Here is a 15,934-nt window from a genome sequence, read left to right as displayed (position 1 = left end):
AGCCTGATTTTCTCCGTCTGTTTATCCGTCCACAATAGACGTATTTGCCATGCATTTCAAATACGTTGTGCTATATGACTTATAAGTTGTTGTGTGGGTCGAAATAGACGCAGGAAACATTTTACGTTAATATGAAGCTTCCTTTGTTATTTTCTTTCACAAGAATGGTAGCGCGTCCGCGGGCTGCATCTTGTTTCGGTTTTGGTTTGGTGTAAGGACGGCAGACGCAAGACGCATTGAGATAGTCCGTGTCCAACAACGTAAGACACGTGTTTGAGGTGGTTCTTCCTAGTTGATTGCATGTATTTGTAGTTGACGAACTACAAATCGTTACGTCCGGTACTTCTTCCCAGTATTAGGAAAAGAACAGAACATTTCATTGAGGAGCTTATATCCAAGAGGGCTTACAACCAGGATATTAATTTTGTTGTAAGAGACCTGAGCCTGTAACCAAAGATCATTTATCCACATGTTGCTTCATCTCAGCATGGATCTTATTTTTTTACTTTTACTTTTTTTGCCAGAAAAGTATGTGCAATCGTTTTTATTTCTAAAATAGTGGATATTTTACATTTTGCTTGCATAATCCCTATGTTGAACTCTAGCTGCAGAAAAGAGGTTGATGGCGTAAAGCAAGACGGGGTTTTCAGGGTGAAAGTAGTTTTTCACCCGGAAAACTCATATTTTAATATTTTAAGCAAAAGTACAGCCTGATTCTCAGACGTCCGAGGTAGTTCGCGTGAATGACCTCGGACGTCTGAGAATCAAGCTAGTAAAAGTACAGCTCACCAAAATTGATTTCGTATAGATCCACCGAAAAATTACTTTCTTTTAAAATACCCCTACAGCCTGTCGTAATAAGTGTTGGCCTTGACTTGAGAATCAGAATTAGCCACGCTTTGTTCCGATTCAACTGTGTGGAGATTTGACATTCAAACACCGAGAAGTGGGTTGAAAATCGCAGCGTAGCCGAGTTTTTAAGGACTGACTTAGAAGTGTATGGATATCGGATGAAACACCGAGTGGAGTGTTTCATTTAGCTCCTCAAATGAACAACTGATAATTGTTGAACAAATTCAAGACTGAAGTAATTTTTTGGTAATAGTGCGTCATTATGTGCCTTACAATTTCAGACTTTTTAGCTAGAAAATCTCAAAGAGAACACTAATGAACATCAAGAGCGCCTTTGAACACTGGGCTTTTCAAAGTAGAGTGGAATTTGGTCTTAGATTTCTTGGTTCCCATTCTCAATACTATATATCAGGTGGAAAATGAAAGCAGCGTCTGGGTAACTGTTTAGCGTTACTTTTCTGCATCAGTTTACATTTCTTAAGTGCTGTGGTCTTCTTTGCCCAAACTACAGTGATTCTATTTGAAATCTACTTTTGTTCGTCTTTGCCAGAACAAATTGTATTTGAAATTTATTTAAGCAAACTTTTAGTAGTACAAAAACGTCATTCGCTTAAAACAAACGTTCTCAACACGGCTTTAAAAGCTTAACTAGTTTTTCTGTTATCTGACTATTTATCTATCGGAACACCATCTTCATCAGCTGTGTGGTATTTACTTCTTAAGTGTATTTTTGCGCGCTTAGCCTCTACAGTTCAATTATCCGCTGATGTTAAATAGATGTTACAAGTCAAATTTTATTTCAGGTTAAAATTTTTTAACCAAGGTTGATTCTCAATTTGCTTTATCTTTTAGGGCTAGGAGACATTGGAAATTGAGAATCAACCTAGGTTAAATCAAAATTAACCTGAAATCAAATTTGACCTGTAACATAGACATTATTGAAGCTCTAATACAAAAGATAAACTAATACAGTTCAACTTGATCATATATTTTGTTTTCTTTTATTGCAGAGGTGTTTTAATTTTTTCTGAGAGCCGTTAGTTACATGGAGCTGCAGCCTTGCATTAAAATTTTAAAAGGCAATAAAGACAATAAGTTGTAAAAGGGACCGGTCCAGGGACCTTCATAGCTAGGCTGAAACTTACGCTTTTCTGGCTTAAACTGGCAGCTCTCCAACCCTCCCCCCACCCCCCCTCAAATTGGGGTGTTTCTAAAATGGAGACCCAGAAAACAAAGACCTAAGACCCTCGAGCTAAAACTAATACCCAGTGAACTAAAACGAAGAAGTGGAAGACTTATCAGTGAAAGACCTCTAACACTTCTAGTTACGGTCGTCGATTTTGTGTACTAAACACCTTCTAAAGCTGAGAACACAAAAACGAACTGGAATGTTTGATTGTCATTCAGGCGTTGTGCAGTTTTCCCTGAATGCTATTTTACGTTGACGTACGTTAAAGCTAAATCAACAATAACTGTGTTTTTAATGAAGACATTCATTCTCTTATACATTAGTTTTTACGCAAACTGGCGTAAATGCTATGAATCTCAGTACTCTATTTATAAAAGGTAAACATGCATCGAAGGGGCCATAGTTATTGGTGCCGAGCAACTATTTGTGCTTTTCCTCCTCCTTTGAACTTAAAAACTTTGAAATTTCTATAACCTTAACATTCCACGTGACAAAAGTGAAAAATTCAAGAGTTTGTAGTACATTTAACTTCTTTAGAGAAAATATTACGATAATTATATAAGACGCCTTTTATGGCAAACCGAACAATAGCTACTATCCCAATGAAAGAAACTAGACACTCTTATCCATTAGCCTTCACTTTAGATTTGTAAATATTGTTTGCCGAAGTACTTGCTTAAAGTAAGGTTTTCCTCATTTGTGGCTATTCTGTCCTTACCGTCGGTTTTAGTGGAACCACGTTAGAGACTTTTGGAACTTCTATTCCAGGTACAAATCAGTGTCTTTTCCTCGCTTGTGTCATTTTTAAATTGTAGATGCTCGGCGATTCATTTTCAAGAAGAAAAAAGATGAGTATTTAGATGCGAACTTCCTCTTCGGCGATAAAAAGCCCATTCTTTTGCAACAACTCGGCAGCATCGGTCGAGGTCTCACCCTGTGGTTAAATCTTATCTATTTTTGTTTGTTTGTATGCCGATTTATATGTTCATTCTTATAATTCAGTACCCTGGGAGCAGTGGTTTCTCCAGGCCGAACGCGGCATAGTAGCAATAATTCAGTTGAGAAACTCGTCACCTCTCCCCAAAGACACATTTGATCTTTCCACAGTAGATAATGAACGTCTCTTCTGTATTTGTTTTTATATCTCACGACGATGCCTTTACTACGTATCCTTGTCTTCTGATTTGCTAAACTGCGTTGCTTTATATGTCTATCACCTTACTAGAAATGGCCCTTAACTACCTTCTGGTGTTTTGTGGAGTAGCCCTTACAGTGAATCGTCCAAGCGATGCTAAATTGTCTAATGACGACAAGAAACCTCCAAGCGAGATTGAGTCACTTCGCCAGATTGTAGGTGCCCTGTCCCGTCAAGTGATGCTGCAGCAATTGTTTGTTGAAGAACGTATTAGATCTGATGGGGACTCTGGAGTGAAGCAACTACGTCTTGGTAGCGAAGGAACACGTAACTACTACGCAGAAACCCATGGCACGCCAAGAAGGCTCATGGCCATCCACGAACATGCCAACAACATCCGCACGGTCGGTCTGGGAGAATTCATTGGCGTCCTTAATGGAGTAGAATTCAGGACCAGGCACAATGATTACCGACTCTACATGCCAAGCAAAACCAGCAAAGAATACCATGCAACGGAGCCCATTCCTTTCCCACAAGTCCCACAAGAGGTACAAAGTAAAGCTTCCGTGGACGAACAGATTGTCGAGATGCGCGAATGGTTTAAGGCATGGAAATCTCAAGATTACTCCGTTAGAGATTACCGGAAGTATTTCAAGCCTGTCCTATGCTATCTCGAGGGCGCATGGACCACAGCAACAAAAGACATCGACGAACCGTTTGAAAGTGACAGACATTTTATTGATGCAAAAAGCTGGTTTGACCTTCAAGAGAAAATTCGCTTTACGTCCTACACTGGTAGGAAAAGCAATCTTGAGAACTATTCTTTTCTGCCCACTACCATCATTGACATAATCAACGGAACAATCCCTGCTTTCGCTCAATGGAATTATCGCATTCTTTGCCATCCATTGAGTCGTGACGTTCCTTTGAACAGGTTTCGCGTGGTAGACGAGTTTCATACAAGGCTTCCTTACAAGAGAAAGTACGAAGAGCAAGCAAATTCCAGAGCAGCAAGATTCCAGCTGAACCCCAAAGATTCCAAGTGGACAACTGAAAGGTACAATAATCCCAAGTTTACGCTGCTAGATGAGTTAATGGGAGAGATTCCAGGAAAAGATAACTATCAAGGGAATCTAACCGATGAGGCATTTGACCTGGCAGCCCACACTATTGAGCCTAAGAAAACTGGAACACTGAACGCCGCGTACTATCATCGCTGGTTCAAGGTTCTGGAGTTAGGCGCCATGGGTCAGTCCGTCAGGCATCGAGGCTTTGCAGATGAAAACTTGTTCCTAGCTATGACGTCCCAACCCAAAGTGGCAGGAATGAAGCTGAAGACATGTAAGCGCGTCAGGAGAAAGGAAATTTGCAAGACTATCGACCAGAAGGTCACGTACGCCATTCCGCTTGAGATAATCTACATGACTCCCCTTAACAGGTGGAATCCATTTAACCTTGAATATAAAGGAACTTTTAACCGTCCGCTTGGAAAGACAGTTGACGCGAAGGGTCGCAATGGAGGAAAAACCCCCGAGAAAGCATATAATGGCACGAACAGTAAGAAGTATTATCAAACTCCGACGGCTTTTTATTCTGGAGGAGAGGTAGCAACCGATGCTGCCGATACAACTCAAAATAGCGTGGGTGTTTTGGATCGGAACGGAGTTGATGTAAGAATTACTCGGGCCAGTGGAACACGTATCTTTCTGCCACCCATTAGTGGAGTGGGGGTATTGCGTCAGCGATATCCAATAATGCCCGTTCACGGAGAAGGAAGTGCTGTCTGGAAAGAGCTTGAAGCGACTAAAGACATCCTGATGAAGTCTAAAACCTACAGCTACATCTACCGAGAACCACTGAGTGGGGGATCTGGAGGTAGTGAACCTGACAAGAATCCCCTGACACTGAAGACGACAGACTCAACTGTTGCAGGAATTGACCCACACCATCACGAGGTCACTCTGACACCAGACGAGGTAGAGGCGGCTCAAGTGAGGGGAAAGGCTGTTACATTGCAGACAACACCTGGATCTGGTCACCAGCACATTATAACCGTGATTTACAGAGGCGGCAAATGGCGGATCACTACATGCAGTAGCAAATACACTCCCAAACCTGGTGAATCCGCTAACTACCGATGCAAGGACGGGCATGGCATTTTACTAACTAAAGTTCAAGGTGTCTAGCAACCCGTTCAGTCGCAGAGAAAGAAGACTTGCTTGCAAGCTCGAGCTGTGGTCTAAAATAGATTAGGTATTATTAACAAGAAAAATACAAAATGAGCTGTTTACTAGCTGTACTGGGAAACAATTCAAAAACAGGAAATTAAAATACAATGCTAGATTTATACTAGTGGTTTGGTGGTTTGTTATTTTTGGTGGATAAAAGCGCGGTTTACAATACATAACCAGACAATTTTGAATGCTGATTTTATCGTTATTCATTACTAATTTAATAAAATTCCCATCAGGTTTTTCCAAACGCTACGGTTTTCCTTTACGGTTAGTGCATCTTATCAGGCTATTCTTGAAAAAGTCTTGGAAACTCGGACGTTTTATAGAGCTGTTGCACAACCGCTTGGTCCGTTTAAAAAAAACACTCGCTGTGTAACTTAACTTTAGCAGGGAAATTATTTCCACTGACAAAATCGAAGCTATAAGACATACATGTCCCTCTAGCATCGTTAGTGGGATTCCGGATTCCTTGAGCTGTATTCCGGATTCCAAAGCCAAGAATTCCAGATTCTACAGCAAAACTTTGCTGGATTCCGAATCCCACAAGGGAAAATCTCACAGATTCCGTAATTTGAATCCCCTTACAAAGGCCAAACTCTTAGTCTTCTTCGATTCCCCTTATACGCTTTTGCTTGGCTTACTAGTCCTCCAGAAAACGTCGGGGATCTTTATATTGGGTAGTGAGGCGGGATCTTTATTCGAATTTTCCAGTCGAAGTTACATTATTGTGTTTATTGTGTTAACAGTTTCTATAGAAACTGAAGCACTATGCAATCATGTCGTGTCCGTAATATCCGCAAGTAAGAAAAGCGATAATTCTGAAGGCAGCAAATGCAAAATACAGTATGAATCAGTTCGTAAACAAGGAAAGTGTATAGTTCTCTAGTCGTTGCTTGTCATTAAATCAATTTATTTTTTCCTAGTTAAAAGGAATTTTTCGAAAAAAGGGGTAATTGTGGCTATCGGCGCGCTACATAAGCGTGACCTGTTAATTTCTCGACGCAAGAAGGCACGCTTCATTTTCTTCGACGCTACTCATCAGCGTGCTATTTGACATGAAGGTTAAGCGTTAATAGTTGTGTCAGCAGATACTCTATTCTCCTCAGAGGCTCCCGCTGGGTATCCCCAAAAAAGTAGCAATAATAAAAAAAATACAAAGCGCGCGGAGGACGATGGGACAGGGGAAGAGCCTCGCTTCCTCTCTTTCCCCTTCCCATCGTCCACCGTGCGCTTTCATTTTTTCCTCTCCCCAGCCTCCTTGCGAGACAAAGAGGCCTCAGCGGACGGGAGAGCATCAGGTAAATAACCGTAACCTTATACGTCGAACGTTTTTTCCTTGATGAAAGAAATCACGCTCTATTTTCTTCGCGCGTGCACTCTCCTCATTGTAAACTCTGAAGAAAAGAGTTTTTTTCGTGTGCAAGTTGTAATGCTTGTTATGTTGGTGAAACCAGCCGACACTTCTCCACACGAGTGCGCGAGCACTTACTTTCAGACAGGTCTTCGAACGTTTTTAAACATCTGCAGGATTCAGAGTTTTGTAGAGCATCCTGCACACCGGATTGCTTCGAGATCCTGGACTCTGCAGCCACTAAGTACCAAGTGAAGCTTAAAGAATCCATGTTTATAAAATGGGAGAAGCCCGATCTCAACCAGCAGGTGAAACACATTAACCTGACTCTCTCCCTGTAAAGAACTAAGCGTCACTCATTTAACTTTGTTTTAGTACGCAATATTGACAACGCAATGTAACGAACTTTGTAAGATCGCGCGCGCTTTAAATTCAACGGCGATTTCAAAATATGTAACACTGAAGATGACGGATGTACCGTCGAAACATGTCTGGAAAATTAAAGAAAGTTGTTATGTTTATACGACTATCTATATTGTTGCTGCTATCTAGACCATATCTGTTATCAATAAATAAAGACAGAGAATCTGGCTTGATCATATCCTACGATTCCATGGAGATCTTCTCTAGCTGCTGGTTATTGAGGGGGGGGATGGAGGGGAAGAGGAAGGAATGTTGGACGGAGTGAAGGACGGCGGCCCCTACGTAATAGTTAAGATCCGCGCCAAAAAGGAAAACTTTGCGGAAGGACGTGCATGCAAGGCAGAACACACACAGTCAGAGCGCTGGATTATGAGTTGATTGGTTAGTTTTCTGGACGTTCCCACAAAATTCCGGGACCTGCGTTTTCATACTGGTTCCTTTCTACTGGAATGTTGAGTTGCTTTCAAATTGTAAAATTATGACAAAATTATGCTATTTTTCCACAAAATGTTACGTCAACTAAGTTAACGCATTTAAATTGTTTATTCCCCATTTTATTTAACCACAGATTAAGATACACTTTGCATTTTATTTTAGGCACCTTATTGTATTTTACCGTGAAATATCATTGTCATTATTCATTTCTCGTTAATGTATCCAGTCAACAATACAAGTGGATTCTAAGCATTTGGGTCCACATTTAAGTTCATGCCATGTTTGTCACAGCATCGAAACATCCCTTGGTCGCACCCACCAGCACAGTCATTTACAAACCATTTGTTGTTTCTTCTTTGAATGCTTATTTTATGTTGGTGACCAGCTCCAGTTGTGGTGATAAGATTCTTGATAGGTTTTCCTTTCATAGCAAGCTCCACCTGGTCTGGTGTCAAAGTGACTTCATGAATATGCGGTCCTGGGGGTGTTTTCTGCGCCGACATCATCCTCAGAGTCAAGGATCTCTTCGCAGGTTCCGTTGGGGAAACACCGGTTTTTCCTGCAAGTGGTTCCCTGTAGATGTAGTTATAGGTGTTGGATTTCATCAGGATATCTTTAGTTGCCTCAAGTTCCTTCCAAACAGCGCTTCCCTCTCCATGAACTGGCATTATGGGATATCGCTGTCGACAGATCCCTACGCCATTAATGGGTGGAAGAAAGATGCGTGTTCCGCTGGCTCGAGTGATCCTAACGTCAATTCCATTCCGATCCAAAACTCCAACGCTATTCTTTGTGGTGTCTGCAGCGTCGCTGCTAACTTCCTTTCCTGAAAAGAAGGCGGATGGTGTTAGATAGTACTTCTTACTATTGGTGCCATTGTAAGCCTTGTCTGGAGTTCTTCCTCCAAAGCGACCACCAAGATACACGGTCTTTCCTTTCGGCGTCCTCTCGTCACCTTTATATTCAAGGTTAAATGGGTTCCATCTGTTTAGTGGTGTCATGTAGATTATTTCAAGTGGAATGGCGTACGAAAACTTTTGGTTGACCGTCTTACATCTCGGCCTCTTTTTGGGCCCCTTGCAGGTCTTGAGCGTCATACCAGCCACTTTAGGTTGGGTAGTCATGGCCATGAAGAGGTTTTCATCGGCATAGCCACGACGCCTAAAGGATTGGCCCATTGCGTCTTTCTCCAGGACTTTAAACCAGCGATGGTAGTAACCGGCATTTATTTTTCCGCTCTTCTTTGGGTCAATGGTGTGAGCTGGTAGGTCAAATGCCTCATCTGTTAGCTTAGCTTGATAGTTGTCTTTTCCAGGAATTTCACTCATAAGCTCATCCAGCAGTGTATACCTCGGATTGTTGTATCTTTCGGTCCACGTGTCCGAGTCTCGAGGGTTGATTTGGAATCTTGCTGCACGGAAGTTTTTTTGTTCGTCGTATTTTCTTCGTGCAGGAAGCCTGGCATGGAAATCGTCAACCACACGAAACCTGTTTAAGGGGATATCGCGACTCACTGGGTGGCACAAAATGCGGTAATTCCATTGAGCAAAGACAGGGATCGTTTCGTTGATAATGTCGATAATGGTGGTTGGAAGGAAGGAAAAGTTTTCAAGATTGTCTTTTCTGCCAGTGTAAGAAGTAAAGCGGACTTTTTCCTGTAAGTCGAACCACGTTTGGGCGTCAATGAAATGTCTGTCACTTTCAAACGGTTCATCGATGTCTTTTGTTGCTGTGGTCCATGCGCCCTCTAGAAAGCACAGTACAGGCTTGAAATACTTCCTGTAATCTCTAATAGTGTGATTTTGTAACTTCCACGCCTTGAACCACTCGCGCATCTCCACGATTTGTTCGTCCACGGTAGCTTTATTTTTCACCTTTGGTGGCACTTCTGGAAATGGAATCGGCTCCGTTGCATGGTATTCTTTGCTGGATTTGCTTGCCATGTAGAGTCGGTAGTCGTTGTGTCTTGTCCTAAATTCTACTCCATTAAGGACGCCAATGAACTCCCCCAGGCCCACCGTGCGGATGTTGTTTGCGTGTTCATGAATAGACATAAGTCTTCCAGAGTTGCCATGAGTATCTGAAAAGTAGTTGCGTGTTCCACTGTTACTGAGGCGCACTTGCTTTACACCCGAATCACCATCAGATCTGATGCGTTCTTCAACAAACATCTGCTGCAGCATGACTTGTCGAGACAGGGCCCCCACGATCTGACGAAAGGCCTCCAGTTCTGCCGTTAGTTTCTCGTCAGCGTTCGCAGATGCAGTTGTTACTCCTCCCAAGAACTCACCATCGCTCGTAACCGTTGTAAGTAGTTTGACGAAGATTAGCATTTGCAGCGAAAACGCCATATCTGTTTAGGCAAGAAATCAAACATAAAGAAGCTTACTGTATCAAGAGGGAACGAATGTTCAGTTGGTCAATCGAAGAAACTCAGTCGAAGAAAGTACAGTTTCTGAAAATTGATAGTCCTTCTTACTTGCAGCGTTAATTGTTGTTATCTTGCTAGCTTAACTTTTACTGCTAGTATTTTATTTTTTCTTTGCTCCGAGTATAGGGTTCTAGCATAAATGTGGAAGCAGTGGATGAGTAAAACGTTCATCCAGGGGCACCCCGCTGAACGAGAATATAGTTCAAAACCACTTAAACAAAGCATTGTTAAACGTATTTTAGCATTTAAACGGTAGATATATAGGCATATTTTTGTCCCCTAAAAATTTTTCATCTGTTCGGATTTCCTAGCTGAAAGTCCAGTGATCCGAAAATTATAGGGATCAAAACTTACCTTTTCGAAAATTTAAGCCAGAAAAAAGGCTCCCGAAAATTCTAGGTGACCTTTTTAGCGTAAAAATCCGTTAAAAATTTAGCCTGAAATTCATCCGATTGCTTCGAGTCGTTTTCTTCTCTCAAAGCAATCGGATGAAATTCAGGCTATTAAAAATGGTCAATTACAATTACAATTACAATTACAATTACAATTAAAATAACAGTTACAATTACAATTTTTAGATGTTCGAAAATCCTAGGAGAGGCAGGCAAGCAAGAAATTTTACAACAAATGTTCCGAAAATTCTCGATCTTAAATGGTCTTCCGAACAGATATTTTTCGAAAATTGACGTTGGGTGCCCCTGGTTAATCTTGTAGATTTGAAAATGGAACAACAAAGAGAAAACTTATGGAAAATAAAATCCATAGCTACCTGCTACAATCCCTTTGCAAAACCCACTTGAAGAAAAAAAACGGAGGGTCAGAGGTTTTTCCTGTTACATCAATATAGAGCAAGAAAAAAAAATTCAATTTTGAAAGGTTCCTTGGTTTAAACATTATACCGTTTACTAATTAATGTACTTGTTTTGACAAACACATTAACATCGTACCCTTGAAATAGGACTGAAAGCCTGTGTGTTTCTTGATTAATGTTTATTTTTAATCACAGTAACACAAATTCAGTATGCCTCGTAAGGTCAGAGTTTCCAGGGGAAAATAACATCTGGCTGTGATAAGAAAATACGTCATTGTTCTTTCTTTCAACTTTCCTTTTATGCAGGCTTTAAATTTTGGAGTTAGTGTTTGACTTACTTATCAGTAGCCAATCTTCATTTTAGTTTTTCTTATGTTTACCTTATCTGTTTACGGACCCTATTCTTACCATTATCGAAAGATTTGTGTTTTTCCCCTATGTTTTTAGAATGCAACCTATTGCCTGTGTTGAATTGTCTGTAAATGTACTGTTTACCACTAAACAGCTTCATCGAAGAAACAGATGACATCGACTTGCTGACAATATCGTGTGACTCCCTTAGTACCCTCATCGGTATTTACTGAAAATCCCTTTATTGCCGGTATAACTGTGCGATGACCATGGCCAGCTAAAAGTCTTGCTCTCAAAATCGCTCTTTGACCTGTTTTATAAGTTGCCACATGCCTAAAAAGTGGCCCGTCAATGACGTTAATTAGATTCCCATTGTCGTTCGGTGAGAATAATGCTCTTTAAACAAATAAAGCGTAAGGAAGGCCCTCGCAGTTATAAACGCAACCTTAACAGTTCCGAAAAGAAAGCCTTTAAAATTCAGGCTGCTTGTATGGGACTAAGACCCTCGATACCAGTGCAGCGCTCCTATGCGCTCGCAGGGGTCAAGGATTTGAATCCCGTAGGGTCCACTTTCAAAATCAGCGCGGCGCATCTACGTTAGGCTTATTGTATTTTGCGAAACGAAACGAAACGAAACGAAATATATTGGAGAGGGAGAAAAAATGCTTATTAACCTAAACACAGCTTAAGACAACATTGACAATGTGTTTGGAAGTAATAGTTAACAAAAATGACGGATTTTTACCTTTTTCGACGCAAAGTAGTAATTTCATTACAATTACTATTTTGCGAAATGGCGTTTTTTCACCTTTATTTAGCAAATATGTCCTTTTCGTCTGAAACAAATTGTGTCCGCCAATAAAAATGATTAATATTTCGAAGAGCCTGGTGACTTCTCATTTTATTAGCCGTACTAGAACTCATTTCGCAAAGTAGTAATTTTTCCAGAATTACTATTTTGCGAAATGGCGTTTTTTCACCTTTATTTAGCAAATATGTCCTTTTCGTCTGAAACAAATTGTGTCCACCAATAAAAATGATTAATATTTCGAAGAGTCTGGTGACTTCTCATGTTATTGACCGTGCTAGAACTCATTTCGCAAAGTAGTAATTTTTCCAGAATTACTACTTTGCGAAATGGAGTTTTCTCACCTTTATTTAGCAAATATGTCCTTTTCGTCTGAAACAAATTGTGTCCGCCAATAAAATGATTAATATTTCGAAGAGTCTGGTGACTTCTCATGTTATTGACCGTGCTAGAACTCATTTCGCAAAGTAGTAATTTTGCCAGAATTACTATTTTGCGAAATGGCGTTTTTTTTATCTTTTTTTCCCCTATATTTAGCAAATATGTCCTTCTTGTCCGAAAAAAATTGTATCCACCAATAAATTGATTAATATTTTAAAGAGTCTGGGCACCTCTCATTTCATTGGCCGTACTAGAACTCATTTCGCAAAGTAGTAATTTTTCCAGAATTACTATTTTGCGAAATGGCGTTTTTTCACCTTTATTTAGCAAATATGTTCTTCTCGACCGTAACAAATTGTGTCCACCAATAAAATGATTAATATTTCAAAGAGCCTGGGCACCTCTCATTTTACTGGCTGTACTAGAACTCATTTCGCAAAGTGGTAATTTTGCCAAAATTTAATATTTTGCGAAAAGAGCTGTTTGTCGTCCTTTTAATTTGTTTTCTTGCCATATAAATAAGTGTAAACATGAAACTACTGATCAATTCCTGAAGACTCTGGAGACTTCTCATTTTATTTTTAGAACTCATTATAAGTGCACACAGCAAAATCCACCAATCACAGAAGTTATCCCAATAACCATAGCAGCAAGCACATACCCTAGTAAACTGGGGATTCTCCAAAATGGACGAATTTGTGACATTAGACTGTGTCTCTCAGAGACAAATTGGGGAAAGTTTCCCTAATTTTGGATAACTGGTGTTAAAAGCTCTTTCACCAAAAAACTGAATGCATTTATTTTCTCGGGAATTGCAATGGTTAGGATTAATTGGTACCAGGTCTTTGTGTCGTCCATTTTGGTAATCACTCGTATGATTACAGATCGAGTTGGACTCTACTAAGTCCTATTACCGTTATTAAAAAGTCGTATTTAAAAGTCATTTCAAAATGTTGTAATTTTTCAAGAAATCATTACTATTTTGCGAAGCTAGCAATTTTCACCTTTGCCGAAACAGGGCATTCGTTTTCGTATGATCATAAATTGATCAAAAATAAAACAATGTACATTTGTGCATCTATGCTATAACCCCAAACCAAATTTATGCTAAAAACTTACTGAAATTTACAAAGTTTATATTATTTAAGTCGTTCCATTAAAAACTAATATATCACATTATCAAAAAGGATCAAAAGAAATTTCTGATTTGCTAAAGATTAAAATAATGTTTCTCAATTCCCCGTTCTCAGTAATTTGATTAAAGTATTCCAAAAAGTTAACCAAACTCAACCAACTAATTTTGGATGTATTATGTGATACGTATAGTAGGATGTTATTTTTATCAAACCAGTTACTTCTTTTAGGATAGATTATTCCCTTGATCCTATCAGCAGCATTTACTATTGCGATAATCATCTTATTATGTGCGCCATTTTCGTTTACGGCACGGCACTGAAATAAATCATGAAAAGAAAATAAATAACCTGGAAAATACAAATATGCGTGCCTCACCTCACCAACAAATATCATCAGCTAATATGAAACTCATTTTTGTTGCGTGGTTGTTGTGAAAATTTACTGGGAATAAGGAGCAGGGCGTAATGAGAAGCCTATGAAGCTATAGAGCGTCCATCTCGTAATCGGTAATAGGCCCAATGTCATTGCAAGTTTGATTTTTAGGCCATCTATAATCCGCGCGGCAAAACCTATAGGAGACGGCCTTTCACATTGTTGAAAATTTATTTGAGCAAAACTTTAATAGAGAGGCGAATGGATACAGGAGAAATGTTGTGGATCAGACATGCAAAGAAAGCTCACTACCACGATCAGCAAGCAGTCAGGGGCGTAGCCAACTTTTCAACTAGTTGTAGGCCTGGCTGACTTTCATTTGACATACATATCCTGAAAATTGCACGCACTGCTAGTACGCACCCACCTCACCAACAGACTTAAGTTTTTTAGTTCACTCCAACAACGCATGATTTATTACAAGCGGTAGAATGATCAAACCAAAAAGTTTTAGGCTTGGGCCTACAGATCTCAGTATGGGCCGGCTATGCCCCTAACAATTTCGTTAAGAATGAGACTTCAGAGGCGCGGTAACTGAAAAAATGTTGCACAATAACATCAAGCTGTACAAGATGGACACTCGCAATTGGTTTTTCTATCGTTCATAGGCGGCATCATATTAGTAGCAATCAGGGCTTTTGAGATCTTACTCTTCCTTTAGTTGAGTTAGCTTTGTGCATTATTCTCTTCTCATCTAAACTTTAGCATTGCATATAGAAGATCCTTGTGACTCTCTTTCAAGCGCCCCTGGACATTGGTAGAGACAGTTGCCAAACCTCTCCAGAAATAAGGGTGCCTTGGAAGAATACACTCTTTATCTACGCAGTAAAACCTCTTTGCCTTCTTTTTATGAGTTGGTACCATTTCAACATTCGTTTGCTTGATAACTGGAATTTTTAAAAATGCCATAATCCTGATAGATTATAAAAACCTCGAGCACAGAGAAACTTTTCTCGACACGTGTACATCAAGAAAACTTACGCAAATGCAAGTTACTCAATTTCTGGAATTGACACGTCACGTGAATTATGACTGACTAGCACTTGTCACGCTGTTAAACTAAATTGAAACTACAAAAGTCACGAATTCCAGTTATATCACACGAATGCCAAGGTGTATCGGAGTTTTCTGGAAAATTTAATTTATTCAAATGAATTATTCCTTTTCACGTTGCATGGTTCGAGCTTTTGTTGCTTGTACATTTTTCGCAAGTATAACAAAAACAAGCTATTAAAGCGTGAGTAACTGGAACCCAGACATGAGTGTTAGAGTCGTCCTAGAGGCGTGATCTTGGCAGGTATCCAGGGAGGGTACTCCCACTAATGGCCTAGATATGTGAAAGGGGTACCTTTACCGTCAAAAATGGTACAGCAAAGGTTAAGGGGTCGCAACTCGAGGCGGAGTCTCCACGTATAAAACTTTGTCGAGTACCTCCTACCGGGCAGGTATTCTAATAAAAATGACAGGAAACGGATTATGCCATTACCGTAGCCGCGGCTCGGCCTTCATTCACACGTTGGTTCGAATTTATTTGACTCTATACACCTCTTTTGAAAATGATGTGTTGTCTGCAAGGCGTGGACAGTCGTGGGATGGAAGTTAGATTTAGTCTTATTCATGGTCAAATTTGAGCTATTACCATACCACCTCCCCCCACCCCCTTCCGCCTGGGTAATTATAATTGTTTTTTTTTTCTTTTCTGGAGGTCTCTTTTTAAACTCTGGGCATGGAGAAGGAGGCAATTTCCCACCACCGAGCTCCTGATTGACCTGATATTGGTAGCATCTTTTTTAGGGCAATAAGTAATTCCGAACAATGGCAAAACAAAATGTCTTGCGAACTTTTATAAACGTTTTTCTATGGTTCATTGAGAGAAGGATAACACACGTAAACATAAAACGTAAACAATACATTTGAAATGGCTAAAAAGAAAGAAAAAACTCTCAAGCACCTCTTTGATAGAA

General features: G+C 40.0%; 2 protein-coding genes across 3 annotated transcripts; one reads left to right on the top strand and one right to left on the bottom strand.

The window, feature by feature from the left end:
* The first annotated feature begins 2,629 nt into the window (after positions 1 to 2,629).
* Positions 2,630 to 5,392, top strand: LOC140937339 (uncharacterized). Its single transcript, XM_073386890.1, has 2 exons — positions 2,630 to 2,809; positions 3,267 to 5,392. Exon 2 carries the CDS (start codon positions 3,269 to 3,271, stop codon positions 5,360 to 5,362), a length of 2,094 nt encoding a protein of 697 aa, XP_073242991.1. The 5' UTR covers positions 2,630 to 2,809; positions 3,267 to 3,268; the 3' UTR covers positions 5,363 to 5,392.
* A 2,328-nt stretch (positions 5,393 to 7,720) lies between these two features.
* Positions 7,721 to 10,910, bottom strand: LOC140937504 (uncharacterized). 2 transcript variants are annotated; one of them, XM_073387063.1, is made up of 2 exons: positions 10,820 to 10,910; positions 7,721 to 9,972 (listed from the first exon to the last, which is right to left on the bottom strand). In XM_073387063.1, the coding sequence occupies exon 2, from the start codon at positions 9,968 to 9,970 to the stop codon at positions 7,865 to 7,867; it is 2,106 nt and encodes a 701-aa protein (XP_073243164.1). In that variant the 5' UTR covers positions 9,971 to 9,972; positions 10,820 to 10,910; the 3' UTR covers positions 7,721 to 7,864. The 2 variants fall into 2 exon arrangements, with proteins under 2 accessions (XP_073243164.1, XP_073243165.1); XM_073387064.1 differs by lacking the exon at positions 10,820 to 10,910 and adding an exon at positions 10,405 to 10,508.
* Positions 10,911 to 15,934: the final 5,024 nt, after the last annotated feature.

Source organism: Porites lutea, chromosome 5, assembly GCF_958299795.1.
Source record: "Porites lutea chromosome 5, jaPorLute2.1, whole genome shotgun sequence".
Classification (NCBI taxonomy): domain Eukaryota; kingdom Metazoa; phylum Cnidaria; class Anthozoa; order Scleractinia; family Poritidae; genus Porites; species Porites lutea.
This window is presented reverse-complemented; position numbering and strand designations above follow the sequence as displayed.